A 16099-nucleotide genomic window follows, 5' to 3' on the forward strand; every position below is an offset into this window, starting at 1 on the left:
ACATACGAATTGATTTTGTGCTGATCATCACGAAAAGATGTGAAATTCGTGTCTATGTACACGAATCAATACATTAAATTTAGACTATTTCACGAACTGCTGAGCGACTGGGCTGGATATTCTTATACAGTCTTTGGTTTCATCACACGACGGCTGTCGTCGTCTTCCTCCAAACGTTTCTTTTCTGGTATTATTTACGAATCCGAGTCTTCCTCTGCGATCCCAAATACAGAACTAGAAGAAGAAGAAGAAGAAGATGAAGAAGAAGAAGAAGAAGAAGAGGGAGAGGGAGGGGAGGCGGTGTTTGTTTCTATGTTTGTAACGTCGTCTCTCCCACTCATCATCTTCTTCTTCTCTTCTCTAATTTGGGAATGCAGGATGTGGTTTTCATAACAATGAGGAGTTATATTGTTGGCTGAGGCACAAACACACACAGATGATACACAACACTGACTCAAAACAAGCATCTTTACATGCAACATGCGTGCACATGTGAACACACACACACTAATACACACATGCAACACACAAGAATATTCCACATTCACTCATACAGAAACCTGCTCATTACACTCAGACACTCGCACGTACCGGTGTGTATTTTATGTGTATTCCATATTATGCAAATGTACAACACTGACTGAACACACACACACACACACACACACACACACACACACACACACACACACACACAGGAGGAGGAGGATGGAGAAAGAAGAAAAATGGAAATGAGGGAAGCTGCTGGATGGGTGACAGACGTGATTCAACTGCAGCTGAACTCCAGTTGTGATTCGTTGCACTTTGAGGATATTTTTATAATCACTATGATCGCGTGCACTGATTACATTCGTTTATCATCATTATCTCATCATTATTTTTGTCTTGAGGATGTGACGTGACGTGCATGTGGTAAACTTGGATTACAGTTTTGCTAAAACGCAATTTCTGAAACTACATGTAGTTCCCTCTTTGTCAAAACTCTGCACGCAAAATACAAAATATCTTGCATCTCTTGCAAAAGCAAACACTTCATTCAAAACTCTTCTAGTGTTTTTGCATCACCACTACGACCTACACCTTTGTGGGCTGCACGTCCCGGTTAGTTCAGGCTAGGACTGTCAGAGTTAACACGATAATAACGCGTTAACGCAAATTTGTTTTAACGCCACTAATTTATTTAACGCATTAATGCAATCAATCTCTCAGAGGTTGTAGTGGACTCAATTGTTAAGCTAGAGTGAATATACTCTCAACCTGATGAATCCATCGGTACCAACCATGTCATACTAGCTCATGAAGGAGGTTAAATAACGCTCCAAACTTACACTAAATTTTGGCAAAGGAAAACTGGCATGTCCATCTTCAAAGGGGTCCCTTGACCTCTGACCTCCAGATATGTGAATGTAAATGGTTTCCAACGGTACCCACGAGTCTCCCCTTTACAGACATGCCCACTTTATGATAATAAACATCTTGAATCTCGAATCTTGACTTGCTGACCGACGATCTATCCTAAAATTAACCATTCAAGGTCAACGCCTAACCTGCCTACCTTCACCTGATCTGCTCCTTGTTACCTGTTCCTGGTCCTGGTCCTGGTCCTGGTCCTGGTCCTGGTCCTGGTCCTGGTCCTGGTCCTGGTCCTGGTAGATAAACGGCCTCACTATATTGTCAGCTTGTTATTCAGAACCTCAGACTGAGCTCACAAGATGTCTGACTGTGCGACTGTGCGCAGCTTCTGGATGTTTGGAAATTAAGGATGCAAAACACACACAGCATGATGATGTCGACCTATCAGTCAACAGATTACATTTACCTCCCTCTCTCTGTCTCTCTCCCTGCAGAGAACTGACATCAAACTCATTTAACCTTGTAGCAGGAAGTCACTTCTGGAAATGAACCAGATAGAAGAGGAGGAAGAGGAGGAGGAAGAGGAGGAGGAGGAGGAGGAGGTGAAGCCTGAAACTTTACATCCTCATAGTAACAACCTCTCCTGGATATCTTATCTATCAGGTAATGTTACTATCCTTTAATATAATTACAAAATAAAAGCTCTAGATGTGTTTAATTATTTCAGTTTCCTCCGTGCCGTCACCGCTGAGAGCAGAAACATGAATAATACAACACACTGAAATATATTATTGATTCAGGTTATGTTAAGAAACTTCTTTTTATACTTCTTACCTCACAAGAAACCAATTCATCAGAAACACTGAGATTACATTTACATTTTACGTTTACAGTGAGATTAACAATAAAACACATCAATAAAACAGAATACTTTGAATCGTATTAAAGGATAATGCAACACTTCTGTAATAAATATATAAATTCTCTTTTGTTGAAACTGTTTAAAGAGATGTTGATTCGACTTTATGGTTGTTTTGTAGGATGTAGATTGTGATGCTGTTTAATTGCATCATCTAATATTATGTCCAACACATTTATATAAACAATGAGGGTAGAGTAAATAATAGAAACATCTGTTGTCTCTGCCCAGCTGTTATGTCTGAACTAGAGATGTCTGTCGATTCAAATATTTAATCGCATGATTGTCCAGAGTTAATCACGATTAATCACACATTTTTTATCTGTTCTAAATGTACATTAAAGGGAGATTTGTCAAGTATTTAATCGTCTTATCAACATGGGAGTGGACAAATATGCTGCTTTAATGCAAAATGTATGTATATATTTATTTTTGTAAATCAATTAACAACACAAAACAATGACAGATACCCATTTACATTCACTGATATATATATATATATATATATATATATATATATATATATATATGGGAGCAGTAGAGGTTGCATACTATAAAAATATTACAGGCATTTTGTTATTTCTTTATTTCTTTATATATATATTTCACATATTGCATTGATTGAAGTCACACAAGAGTTTTTGCTAGTTTTTGCAATTTGCAGGTTACCTTCTAGACACAACTATAACAACACCTGAGGCGGACATTGTGACACTAAAGTAGCAACTAACATTTGTTCTCTTAATTAATTAATCTGCAGATTATTTTTCTTAATTGATGTCAGAAAATGGAAAAAAACAAAATCAAAAATCCAAGATAAGATAAGATAAGATATACTTTATTGTCCCACAGGGAAATTTGTCTTGGGGCTCCAGGCCACTGCATCACACAACATACCAAAGTCATAATATACATACACACATAAAACATGGATCTTACATATACTCATGCATTAACGTGCTTAAATTCACATGTTGAGTGTGAGACGGTAGTTCTTAAAATAATAAAAGTAATAAAAGACAATAGTTTCTAATACTAAAACCAGGTAAAATCATACCAGATAATAAATAATCAATTTAGAATATATTGGTTCTCAATAAAATCACATCATATAATACTAGACGTACCTGTTGCTGTTTAATATTTTGACCACAAGACCCGAAGATATTCATTAATAATAAAACAGTTAATTAATAAAAAAATATTAATTAATTATAAAAGGATTAGAAAATACAAGCTCTACTTGCCATCACATGAAATTATTTTTATAATTTTATTTAAACCTGCAATAACTTGTGTTTTTGGCCACTTGGGTGCATCACATTTTAAGTTGATATGTTGAACTTGTTAGCAAACAGTTGTTTATTTACACATCCAACGTTTTATCATTCATTAGGAGTCTTTGTGTTTGTGTCCACCTGATGAATATAAATCCAATAGTCTCTCTCTTTTAGCTCTGTTTTTGGTCTCCACCACCGGACTGATGAACAATGAGCAACTGAAACTCATTTTAGCCACTAGATTCAGCTGATAATCCTCTTGTAGGTTCATCACTACAGGCGAGTCCCTTCACATTGTCATTTGATACATTATTTTATTATAAAAATATTGATTATATCTGATCAAAATGCACCCAAACAAACTGTCCTCATACAATGGTTCATATGATATCTTGCGAAAATGTTATTTTTTGTGCATTTTTTCCATGACTGTCCAGCAGCATGAGTGATCAGGGGGCCATTTGAAATACTTGGTTCAGGTTTAGGCAACAAAGCTACTTGGTTAGGTTTAGGAAAAGATGGTGGTTTGGTTTAAAATAACTCCAGAAATGGCGTAACTTTAGTACGGAAGTTACAAATAAATCAACGTTGACTTCTGGTTTCACACCGGATATTAACAGCGGTCTCCTGGGTGAAAGTCCGGTGTTTTTTTGACCACCGATCCACCCCGACCTCCTCCCTACGCAGCGTTTGTTGCTCTTTAAACTCCTTGTTTCACAATTATGTGGATTAAATACGAACTGATTACGTGGAATACTTTGGATAGCTACGAAGAGAACTGTGAGCAGAGAGGATTGATCGCCTCTCTTGTTTTAATAAAGCAGACTGAAGAAGACTGAATGTTGTCCTCCACATTATGTGATATGCATACTGTAATTCCCTGTGAAGCCCTCGTGCGTGGGCGTGCAATTTGAATCCCATTCAGGAAAAGTGAAAAGCTCCACCAGTGAAAATGAAAACCACTTTACGGAGAGGCCGTTACCGGAATGCAAATTCATCAAATGGGAGTCGCTGGAAAAAATGCAGGCAATAAATCAACATGCTTTTTTTTTTTTTAAATATATATATAATGAAAATAAATCTTAAGGATTTAAAGTTTTTGAAAAGACAATAGAGAAAAGTCTGCAGATGTGTGATATATACTTCTTGACGTGAATTTGGTGGAAAGTTTAAAGAAAAGTCTTCAGAAGAAACCAAAAGTTCAAACGGAAAATCTCTTATCTTTGTATTCGTGTGTGTGTGTGTGTGTGTGTGTGTGTGTGTGTGTGTGTGTGTGTGTGTGTGTGTGTGTTTCCAGTATACGGAGGGTTGATCAGCGCCTTCACACTGAGACACTTCACAGCTGCAGTCGGTCAACAGTTTCTGGCGAAGAGTGTGTGAAGAAAACTCCTGTTATGACCCGACGCCTCAAAGACTCCTCTCTCGTCATGTGACTCCGTCCTGATCAGAACAAACAAAGAGGTTTACAGACTGGTGATGAATTTAAGGAGGAAGATAATAAAGGCAGATTGTTTCATACAGGTCACGAGGATACATATGAAATAAATTACTAAAGTTACAAAGGTTGACATTTTTGGACATCTGGGGCAGAATAACTCTACAATAAGCTACTAAACAGAGCCCTGGCTTATATTACTGCCTTGTAAATGTTGTTAAACAACAAGTTTATACATTTAATAGACACAGAGCAACATGAATATTCATTCCGAATCATGTTTCTGTCCATCTGATGTCTAATATCCTCTCTTTTTTAGCTCTGGTTTTGGTCTCCACCAACTCCTAAAAGGGAAATATCTGTCTCTCTTTAGCTGCTAAATGCTTCATTTTCTTCAACTTTGTCTGCCCCCTGTATTATTTCTGAATTGTTTAATGCTTAATTGTTTAAATAAGTAAATAAATAAATAAATAAAGGCCAAACAAATGATAAGAAACATGAAACAATGACGGCTGAAATTTGATTACCTCAGTGAAAAATAAAAGTCAAGTAAATCATAAAATTTAAAGTTAAAAAAAAGATAATCATGGATACATATATAACTGTAAATAAAATAAAATGTAACTAAAAAATTGTAAATATTATTAAAAAGAATAACAGTAATGATGGAAGAGAATAATGTTATGTGCTAAATGAAGAAAACACAAGATGCAAAACCTAAAATATTTTAAAATAATTTCTAGACTGATGGTGAATCTTCTCACAAATATAATAATTATATTATATTTTTTATTATTATTATAAAAATTAAGCCTAAACATGCAAAATGATTGTTCTCTGTAAATCATAACACACTTTTGACACTTAAACCTGTGATTGAATGTTTATATCTGTGTATTCCTTTACATGTATTTATCTTTTAATCTCATATGCTCTACATATGTATTTGTATTATATCACTTATATATGTTTTGTTATTGTTTACCTGAATTTTTTTGTATATTATCCTTTTGTCAATAAAAACAAACATCAGCTGATGAAGACGTTCAGGTTCAGATGAAAGAAAATAAAATAGATATTTTATGTTTTGATAACATTTTTATATTCAATATGCAACAAGCTCCCTCTGCTGTTAGTCAGTGGAAGTGCATTAAAATCCTCCAACATTAAAGGGTCATCAGGTCATTTTCAGCTTTTCTTCTTCTACAAAAACATTCCGTGTGTTTTCCAGAAAGATAAATCTCCGGTGATCTGATGTTTCCTCGTAGACTCTTCGTCCGTCAATCTGGATTAAAAAACATTCAGTTCGCTGCACGATGACAGATTTTATTTCCCAAATTACAACCTTATCTCCTGATCCAAACAAAGACGTAAACAGGAAGAGACATATCCTTCTTGCTTGGTTTGCATGACACGAACATCAGGCCTGTTTATGTTATTATTATACACAATACATTTAGATTTTCTTTGAACCATCTGAGAAACCAATAAAACATCCAGAATTAATGTAAATTCATATTTTAATGGTTTGAGAAAATATACATTTGTCAATTACAAATTACATACATGACATGGTGATAGTTTTGTTTTCTTAGAAGAACAAGAAAATGTTATTTATTGATAAATAAGCATGTAAATTATGATACAGGGAATTAGATATTGACAAAAATATTAAAGCAGCAGCAAAAGACAGATGTTTTTAGATAAATCTGCAGATGTTTTACGGCTTGAATCCCAATATTTGTTCAGATTTTGCAGGAAAATCTTATTTCCGATCCAAACCGAGGAGTCAGATCCAACAGTGTTTCTCAAAAGCATATATAACATTACTGTCATCTTAGCTGTTTTATTATTTATTTTCTTTCATTATTACTTAGCATTTAGCATTTTTAGAGGCATTAGACTGTTTTTTATTTATTTACTCTTTTTTTTAAATGATATTTTCTGTTGTATTTGTTTTGCATCTTAATGCTTGTTATGCTTTATGTAAAGCACTTTGAATCGCCTTTGTTTGCTGTATAAATAAACTAGCCTTGCACTGGAACTCTGTGTAATGAAGTTTAAATACAGGAAACAGAAAACTCAGATTTATTAAATATCATCACACAGCTAAAAGAATCACATTTATTCAGTAACACTGCAGTACTAATACACACAATACACAGTAGTGCTTTGGATTTAACTTATTGTGCGTCACAACAGCAAAGAAGAAGTTTGTGCGTTTCAGTTTGTGTGTCACATGTACGTTGTTTGTTTTGTGTGCACGTGTCATGGAGTGTCTTCATGTTCGCTCCCAGTTTACATCAATCAAGTGTTGACTTCCTCGAGTCTCTGGACCACGGCCGCCGCCACCTTCCTGTACGCCTCCGCCTAGAGAGTAAACACAAACACAGTAAAGCACTAAACACATAAAATACATCTAAAATACACCTCAAATACACTACAACAGAAGTCGTAGAAAAGAATAGAATAGAAACCTCTGGGCTGTCAGGAGAAGAGACGACCACTGGTCTTCCTCTGTCTGACATCTCTCTGATGTTCAGATGAAGAGGAACGTCACCTGGAGATAAGATAAGACATTGAAAGGTGAAATCAGTTTGTTCTGTAGAGTGAAACAGGAAATGAAAGCTGCTAAAGAGCATTAAAACAGCATCAAACAGCTATTGTGTATGTAAAGATATAGAGGAGGCCTATTCAACAAAAAAGTGCTGTTGCAGTGAACTTATTATTTTGTTATTTTCATTCTTTAAAGTCACCAGAATGCAGGAAACCAAGTCTCTGAAACTCAACCAGTTCCGTGACTTCCACACAGCTGATGCAACAGCCTGCTGTCTTTACTCCTAAATGATCAGCTGATGCCCTCGCTGGTCCTCCTAACGTTAACGTACCTAATAATCTGACTCCCAGAGTGTCGGCGAGCTGCCGGGCCCCGTCGGAGCCGAAGATGTGAGTCTGGTGGTTACAGTTAGGACACTGGAAGACGCTCATGTTCTGCACCAGACCGAGAACCTGCAGTAACGTCACAGGAACACAACATGATGATTACCCTCCTGCAGCTTCAGCCCTCATATCTGTAGAGAAATAACACACACACATTATTATTATTACCGGCACGTTAACTTTCTTGAACATCTCGGCTCCTCTGCGAGCGTCCAGCAGGGCGATGTCCTGCGGCGTCGACACGATGACCGCACCTGCACAACAAATCACAACTTCAGGTTACACTGAGCAGGTTTGACTTCCTCTGATGTTGCTGTAAACATCCAGAATAAATCTAAATTCAGATTTAGACTTTGAAGACTTTATAATCTAATACTTAATGAGTGTCCTCACCAGTACACTGCAGCAGTGTGTGTGTGACTGACCTGCTACTGGGATGTTCTGGGAGATTGACAGCTGGACGTCTCCTGTCCCAGGAGGCATGTCGACCACCAGATAGTCCAAAGACCCCCAGTCCACCTACAAACACACACACACACACACACACCTTAGTTTATTAGGATTCCTTCCCGTTTCGTTGTCCGACCTCAGCTGGATATTTATAACGTTCTCACCTGTCTGAGCAGTTTCTCTAGCGCTGACATCACCATCAGCCCCCTCCACACGATCGGAGCCGCTTCGTCCACCAGGAACCCCATCGACATGCTGAGAGACGTTAACAAGAGGAGGCAGGGCAGGTCAAACTGAGGGGTTTTTTTGTTTCTTTGGGACTTTTCAATTTAATTTTATTTTAGTTTTAGTTAGTTTTCAGAGTGTTTGTTAGTTTTAGGTTTTCAGAAAAGGTTTAGTTTTAGTTTTTTATATTTAGTAGGGCTATCAATCGATTAAAATATTTAATCGGGATTTATTGCACATTATTTATTTGTTCTAAATGAACCTTAAAGGGAGATTTGTCAAGTATTTAATCCTCTTATCAACATGGGAGTGGACAAATATGCTGCTTTATTCAAATGTATGTATATATTTATTATTGTAAATCAATTACCAATACTTTTAATTACTTTAGTGTTCGATCTGAAAGGTCAAGTTCAATTTCTGTGGTTCACTGTCATGAGAGCTGATGGATATTCAGGCTGTAGTGATATATTATAGCTAAAAAACTAAAACTGTAATGAATTTACATTCATTTTATTTTTATTTATATTAGTTTTTTAACCAGGAAATATACTTTTAGTTTAGTTTTTCTTAAAGGATATATTTTTTATTTATTTTCAGATTACTAAAAATATTTTTCACTGCTTATTTTTGTTTTAGTTTAATTTAATAACCATGGTGAAAGCTAAAAGGGGAAGGATAGCATAATGTTTTGACTGGAAGGACTCACCAAGGAACCCCGTAGTTGGTGAGAGGGATCATCAGATTGTCTGGAAGAAAGATAAAAACAGTTACAGAAACCACTCTACTGTACGACTACATTAAACACCAATGATAAGGTGACGTTCTTTATAAAAGAGAAAGATGAACAATGAGGCGTACTGTCACTGAGCTCCGGGTTTCCCTTCAGGTTCATCAGTTTGGGAATCGACGGGCCGTGAATGTCAGCGTCCAACAGACCGACTGACAAAGACTGAAGAAAGATAGAAGAGAAGACTCTGTAACTCTCTCCTACACTGTGTTTCACCACCGCACGATATACTCTGATCATTTCAGTTCAACTCTGTGAGTCCTGAAAGGCCAAAACTGACCCAAATTATTGGCTAAAACGTGATATGAGAGAGGAGACTCCTTACCGGATCGTTGGCCAATATTCCGAGAGCTAAATTCACTGCAGAGACAGAAAAACAGGCTGGTTGGAAAGTATTTCAATTATTTTTCAATTCAAAACACCTGTTTTTGTTTGTTTTCTGCAGATTATTGAGCATCAAATATGTGACATCAGTCAGTCCAAAACATCCATTACAGACTCCTAAAGCTTTGGATGTATTTGCTCTGGTGAATAAAGGTACCTGCGGTGGTGGACTTGCCCACGCCACCTTTCCCTGAAGCCACAACGATGACCTGTTTGACCCCCGTGATGGGCTTCTGTCTGGGAAGACCTTTCGCCATCTGCTGCTTCTGCCTCTCCTGTAACGCCTTAGGGTCCACCGACCTCTGTGAGAAATAGTAACACAACAGTCAGGTACGCCATGAAAGCAAGCTGTAGATTAGGACGCTGTGACTGCAGAGTTGCTGGTTTCCATCAGACCTGGTTGGAAAAAAAAATCTTTTATCATCTGTGACGGCCTCTCTGGGTTTGGATCTTGTACTGTGTTTGCTTTCTCTCATCAGGGCTGCAGACCTGATGAGGCTAATCAGCAACATGGGACACACCTGGGCCAGGTGTGCTCCCTGCATATAAGTCAAAGCATGCAGCAGTCTTGGGCTGGCAGACGTCCTTGCACATTTTACCTTTGTTACATGGTTTTGGTTCTTTGTTTTACAGCACAACATCCATGCAGCACATTTTCACACATCCACTCCCTACACTACTGACTCTACAGATTCCTCCCAGACATTCTTTTGACTTTTTACATAGTTTTGGTTCACAAATCCTTTTATTTATTCAGTATACCCGTGTGTCTCCAGAGCCGGGCTGTGACATCTCTAGTATAACAAGTAGGCTTTCTATAGGTTTTAGAAAGACAAAGTTAAGACTTACTGTAACATCACTGAAAGTACACTATAAAGAAACAAGTGTCAAAATGTTCCCATAAAAGACTCATTAAAATGAACAGAAATCTTTGGTTTATTCTCTTTATGATATATAACCTCAACATGTTAATTGTGGATTTTAATAAAATAAATGCTGCTGAATTTACCAGCAGTCCCAAACATTTCAGAAAACATCCAAACTGTGTTTTTGCTGCTGAGAAAGGCAACTCTAAATTGACAGAATTGAACCTGGAGTTTGGTGAGAAATTGAAAACAGTGAAGCTGTTAGCTGAAGCTCCCAGTAGCAGACTGATCTCTAATCTCACCTGGCAGCGGGTGAACTGAACACAACACGCAGGTCCAGGTGTTATTGGTGTTATTGAGAGTTTAATAAAGGATGCTCTCAGTAGATGAGTCAGTCTGCTGGAGGAGAGCTGAGCCATGTTCATGTTCAGATGTTCAGGTGTTTACATGCTCCTCTGCTAGCCGGCAGCTTGGTGCGCCTCAAGCCTGCGCAAAAAAACGCATGCGTGTGTTTTGTTTTTGTATTTTTATTTCCTTCTCTAAATATATTTTTTTATTTCTTTAAACTTGAATAATGTTGTGTTTTCTGTATAGTTACTAATGAATGCATTATCAATCAATTAATCCGTTTGGGAATAGACAATAGAATACAATAATCAATCCAATCCAATTTCACAATTACCTGGATCTTAATTAGAAAATCACACTGGTAAGGTATTTGTACCTGTATTTCCATTTTACTTTATACTTTTACCCCACTACATCTCAGAGGCAAATATTTTACATCAGAATATCATTTATTTTAATTTTTTCTTGAATATTTATATTTTAAAATACATAAATATTTAACATAAATTTATTTTTGCTTCTATAATCCTTGATTTGATCCTTTTCTTTTATTGTTCTTTACTAATATAATCTCATATCTTGTGTTTATTTCTTTACTATATATATTTTTTTATTTCTATTTTGTTTTATTACATTTATTTGTCAGGGACCATGTACAAAAAATATTTATGTATCTAATTTAATTGTCGTTTTTTTCATTCTGTAATTTTAAATAGTTTTAAATAATAATAATAATAATAATAATAGTAGAAAGAAAAAAAGAAAATGAAATGCTGCAAAAATGATGCGCAGCTTTGAGCACCTTTGGGTGACTTTAGTTGACGTTATTACGGAAGTGTGTTGCATGAGTTTACTTGTGATTTCATGTTGATTTCTTTTTGCATTCATTGAACATTTCTGTCAGTTTATAAGTCAGTATTGTTCTGTTGTTTGCTGTTAAACTCTTCAGATTGGACTAGTTCATTCTGCAGCTCCGTTTATAAAGAGAACAGAGTTTAAACCAGTTTAAACCAGTTTAAATCAGTATAATAATTATAATAACTTGTGAGTATAATGACAGATAAAGTTGGTGCTCCTGCAGCCCGGGTGGTGCTGCAGCAGTGTCTGCAGGCCAGACTGCAGGTGAGACCAGCAGAGGACCAATCAGAGGCCCAGTTCGTCCAGGTGAGATCATCACATGTAACACATTCAAACAAGGACAGATAAATTAAATATTATATTATATATTATAATATAATATTATTAATATATGAATTAAAATATAATAAAATTAGACAATAAAAGGTCAGTAGATGCTAAAATATATAAGTGAAATTAAAAAAGAGACAATTAAGAATAATAAAAATGAGAGAATTAGTAAAAAATAAATAAACAGAATAATAAACAGAATGACATTTAATATTTTTAAACAAAACAATGACAATATATTATATACAATGTTTTATATATTAATATATATATATATACATATATATATTAGTAGTCTAATTGTTGCAGTTAATAAGGAGCAAGCAAACTACAACATTAATATTTTAAAACAAAAAGAATGACAATATACACTATATATAATATTTTATATATATTGTAGATATATATTAATATTATTAATATTCGTAGGCTTATAGTTGCAGTTAAAATTAAATAGCAAGCAAGGAAACAAATTATTTATACAAGTTATTAAGTGCTTTACAAGAAGAGGAAATAAGAAGGAAATAAAAGAAAGTATATATAAAAAAGAGAGACTTTAGTTAAACAAGCAGGAGAATAAATAAAAGTGCAAACCACAAAATAAAAAGTTATGAAATCAAGAGAAAGCCTCACTGCATCAGTGTTTCCCAAAGCCCAAGATGACGTCCTTAAATGTCTTGTTTTGTCACATCATTAATGACACTTTGTGTTTTCAGATCGACAGAGGAATGGTGATTTATATCTGCTTCTTTAAAGGAGCCACAGACGACATCCTGCCCAAGATGGGTCAGTGACCTTTTTTTAACCTTTTGACCTCCATATTACATAAACATAAAGTCTCCACATCTGACTCAGCGCTTTACATTAACGTATATTTTCCTCGGTCAGTATTTTGCACATTATATTAAATGCAATTAAGTGCAAATACTGTACAGCTCTTTTCATTTTAAAACATATTTTACACATATTTTGATATCTTTTTCATATTTTTATTGTATTTTTTTTCTATTTATTATTCTTGACCTTTGTAGTACTTGTTTTTTCTTTTCTCGCTGTATGTAATTATGCACAAAAACACTAAAGCAAGTACAGCCCAAAATTTTGAATTGGGTATCGGCGAGTACGCCAGTCTATGCACCGATCCGAGCCGATAATTTATTAATTAACCCATTAAAAAACAACTTGTTTAACCGTAAATCAATTATTCTTCGCCGCTCCAAACCAGCAGCCTTCACTGTGCTGTCGCCCTGGATGTATCATGGTTGCCACGGCAACTACTGTTTTAGAGCAGCGAAGAAGAACTGATGCAGGTAGTTTGTCACAGCTGTCAATAATAATAATAACGCTGGTATCAGATCAACACTCAGTATCAGCCGATACCACAAGATTGGGAAGGAAAAAATTATATCAGATCATCTCTAAATGCAAATTCCTTTTTATGTGAAAACTTGACAATAAACCTGATTTCGATTTAACCCCGTCCTGCTGTGCACTTCCTGTAAATCCCTCACTATGAGGTGTGAATATTGTGTCCTCCCTCTCTCTACCCCGTCCAGTGTCCTCGCTGTTGAACCTGCGGCTGTGTGAGTCCGACTCGGGGAAGATGGCGTCGGTGCTGGAGCTCCCCGGCAGCGTGCTGATCGTCCCTCAGGCCACGCTGGGTGGGAAGGCCAAAGGCAGGGCCATGCAGTACCACAACAACATCAGCAAAGAGGACGGGCTGCGGCTCTACGGGGCCTTCGTCTCTCTGTGCGAGAAGGAACTGACGGCTGCTTCGGCTGATGTGACGGTGAAACACGGGACGTATGGAAACAGACAGGTGCTGAAGCTCGACACCAACGGACCTTACACACATCTGATGGACTTCTGAGGAATGAAGCTTTGCTAGTGACGTCACGGAGGTCAAAACTGTCTCTCAAAGGACCAGTGGGTGGCATTTCGGGGGATCTATTAGCAGAAATGGAATATAATATTCATAACTGTGTTTTCATTAAAGAACACATATTACCAAGAAGTGAAAGTCAATTGTTTGTTCCATTGCAACATCAGCGCCCAGCAGCAGCAGAGCTACGCTTCCGCCATTTTGGACTGAAAGCGACTACCGGACGCCAGTAAAACATCCGCCTGCTAACTGTCGTACAAAAGTAAAAAAACATTATTTCTATTCTATTGTCATATTCTACTGAAATGGCCTGTGTTGAACAATAAAATATTGGAAATACCACTCATATATATATATATTTTATTTTTTTTATTGTGTTATAAAGTGATTACAAAAACAAGTGAAGACATGTGCAGGGACATATATAAAGAAGACCAAAATATATTATACAGAGAAGACAAATAAAGTACAAAAACAACAAAAAACAACACAAGGGGATAAAAGCAGGTTGAAGAATGTGTGTGTGTGTGTGTGTGTGTGTGTGTGTGTGTGTGTGTCTGATGTGGATAATGGGTGTGTGTTTGGCATTGAATGAGGTTAGATTGTCATATATGACATATATCTACTCTTAAACACATATACTGCACACATGCTCACATATCTACACACACACATAAAGATATCCTTCCTTTATGTGTAGAGCATAGGGGGAACAAAAACAAAACAAAAAGAAAATAAGTGAGTAAAATATATATATAATACATTATATACACATAAACATATATATTAATAATATGAATAATAATAAAGGTGATGATGATGATGATGAGGTCATGATAATAATATCAATAACAATAATAATACCAACACTTAAAATAATAAGGGAGATAAATAAATAAATCAATAACTAAATAATAACAATAATAAAGAAAAAAACCAACCAACTCCAACAGAAAAATTATTTTTCATCAAAAAAAAATTTCTTTAAAAAAAAAAGTCTGAAACATGTCTGAAATAAATGTCAAAAAAAAGTTTGAAAGATGTTGGAAAAAAAAGTCTGAAAAAATGTCCGTAAAAAAAAGTCTGAAAAATGTCTGAAAAAGGTAAAAAAAAAAAAAAGAAAAAAGAAGAAAGTCTGAAAAATGTCCGAAAAAAATGTCTGAAAAAAAGTTTGAAAAATGTCTGAAAAAGGTAAAAAGAAAAAAAAAATGTCTGGAAAAAAAAGTTGGAAAAAAGTTGCTGAAAAAAATGTCTGAAAAACTGTCCGGAAAAAAATGTCTGAAAAAATGTCCGGAAATTTTTTTTTGAAAAAAATGTCTGAAAAAAAAAGCTGGAAAAAAGTTGCTGAAAAAAATGTCTGAAAAAATGTCCGGAAAAAAATGTTTGAAAAATGTCCCTAAAAAAGTCTGAAAAATGTCTGATGGTCCGGTTAAAAGTTGGAAAAAAAAGTCTGAAAAAAAAATGTTGAAAAAATGTCCGGAAAAAAATGTCTCAAAAAAAGTTCGAAAAAATGTCTGAAAAAAAAGTCTGAAAAAATGTCCGGAAAAAAATGTCTGGAAATAAATGTTGAAAAAAAAGTTTTAAAAAATGACCATAAAAAAAAGTTTGAAAAATATCTGAAAGAAAAGTCTGAAAAAAAAAGGTTTGAAAAATGTTGAAAAAAAAGTCTGAAGAAATGTCCCTAAAAAAGTCTGAAAAATGTCTGATTGTCCGGTTAAAAGTTGGAAAAAAAAGTCTGAAAAAAAAATGTTGAAAAAAATGTCTGAAAAAATGTCCGGAAAAAAATGTCTCAAAAAAAGTTCGAAAAAATGTCTGAAAAAAAAGTCTGAAAAAATGTCCGGAAAAAAATGTTGAAAAAAAAGTCAGAAAAAATGTCCGAAAATTTTTTTTTGAAAAAAGTTGCTGAAAAAAAAGTCTGAAAATTTTTTTTTAAAAAAAAAAGTTTGAAAAATGCTGGAAAATAAAATTTTGAAAAAAAAATGTCGGAAAAAATTGTCTGAAAAACAATGTTGAAAAAAAAGTTTTAAAAAATGACCATA

At 35.3% G+C, this 16099-nt stretch overlaps 2 protein-coding genes and 1 long non-coding RNA gene across 4 annotated transcripts; 2 read left to right on the forward strand and 1 right to left on the reverse strand.

Annotated features, from left to right (window-relative positions):
• Positions 1 to 1853: 1853 nt before the first annotated feature.
• Positions 1854 to 5039, forward strand: LOC141783767 (uncharacterized). Its single transcript, XR_012597351.1, has 3 exons — positions 1854 to 2016; positions 3727 to 3831; positions 4850 to 5039. It is a non-coding gene; the product is annotated as an uncharacterized LOC141783767 (long non-coding RNA).
• A 2052-nt stretch (positions 5040 to 7091) lies between these two features.
• nubpl (nucleotide binding protein-like) lies at positions 7092 to 11123 on the reverse strand. Of its 2 annotated transcripts, none has more exons than XM_074661243.1 (11): positions 10945 to 11123; positions 9934 to 10078; positions 9718 to 9752; positions 9464 to 9554; positions 9312 to 9351; positions 8542 to 8632; positions 8353 to 8446; positions 8096 to 8181; positions 7876 to 7996; positions 7465 to 7547; positions 7092 to 7357 (listed from the first exon to the last, which is right to left on the reverse strand). In XM_074661243.1, exons 1-11 carry the CDS (start codon positions 11065 to 11067, stop codon positions 7295 to 7297), a joined length of 972 nt encoding a protein of 323 aa, XP_074517344.1. In that variant the 5' UTR covers positions 11068 to 11123; the 3' UTR covers positions 7092 to 7294. The 2 variants fall into 2 exon arrangements, with proteins under 2 accessions (XP_074517344.1, XP_074517345.1); XM_074661244.1 differs by lacking the exon at positions 10945 to 11123 and adding an exon at positions 10173 to 10302.
• A 667-nt stretch (positions 11124 to 11790) lies between these two features.
• On the forward strand, positions 11791 to 14402 carry dtd2 (D-aminoacyl-tRNA deacylase 2). The gene is made up of 3 exons (XM_074661253.1): positions 11791 to 12154; positions 12895 to 12964; positions 13735 to 14402. Exons 1-3 carry the CDS (start codon positions 12044 to 12046, stop codon positions 14046 to 14048), a joined length of 495 nt encoding a protein of 164 aa, XP_074517354.1. The 5' UTR covers positions 11791 to 12043; the 3' UTR covers positions 14049 to 14402.
• The last annotated feature ends 1697 nt before the right edge of the window (positions 14403 to 16099 follow it).

Source organism: Sebastes fasciatus, chromosome 15 (genome assembly GCF_043250625.1).
Source record: "Sebastes fasciatus isolate fSebFas1 chromosome 15, fSebFas1.pri, whole genome shotgun sequence".
NCBI classification, from domain to species: domain Eukaryota; kingdom Metazoa; phylum Chordata; class Actinopteri; order Perciformes; family Sebastidae; genus Sebastes; species Sebastes fasciatus.

Bases quoted from the DNA above. Each gene is read 5' to 3' on its own strand.
- nubpl (XM_074661243.1), bottom strand. From the start codon at position 11,067: ATGAACATGGCTCAGCTCTCCTCCAGCAGACTGACTCATCTACTGAGA. The intron at 8,447-8,541 runs GTGAGAACGTTA...GTGTGTTTGTAG, and splicing joins TAGAGAAACTGCTCAGACAG to GTGGACTGGGGGTCTTTGGA. The intron at 7,548-7,875 runs GTACGTTAACGT...TCTTATCTCCAG, and splicing joins TCTGGGAGTCAGATTATTAG to GTGACGTTCCTCTTCATCTG.
- dtd2 (XM_074661253.1), top strand. From the start codon at position 12,044: ATGACAGATAAAGTTGGTGCTCCTGCAGCCCGGGTGGTGCTGCAGCAG. The intron at 12,155-12,894 runs GTGAGATCATCA...TTGTGTTTTCAG, and splicing joins CAGAGGCCCAGTTCGTCCAG to ATCGACAGAGGAATGGTGAT. The intron at 12,965-13,734 runs GTCAGTGACCTT...TACCCCGTCCAG, and splicing joins CGACATCCTGCCCAAGATGG to TGTCCTCGCTGTTGAACCTG.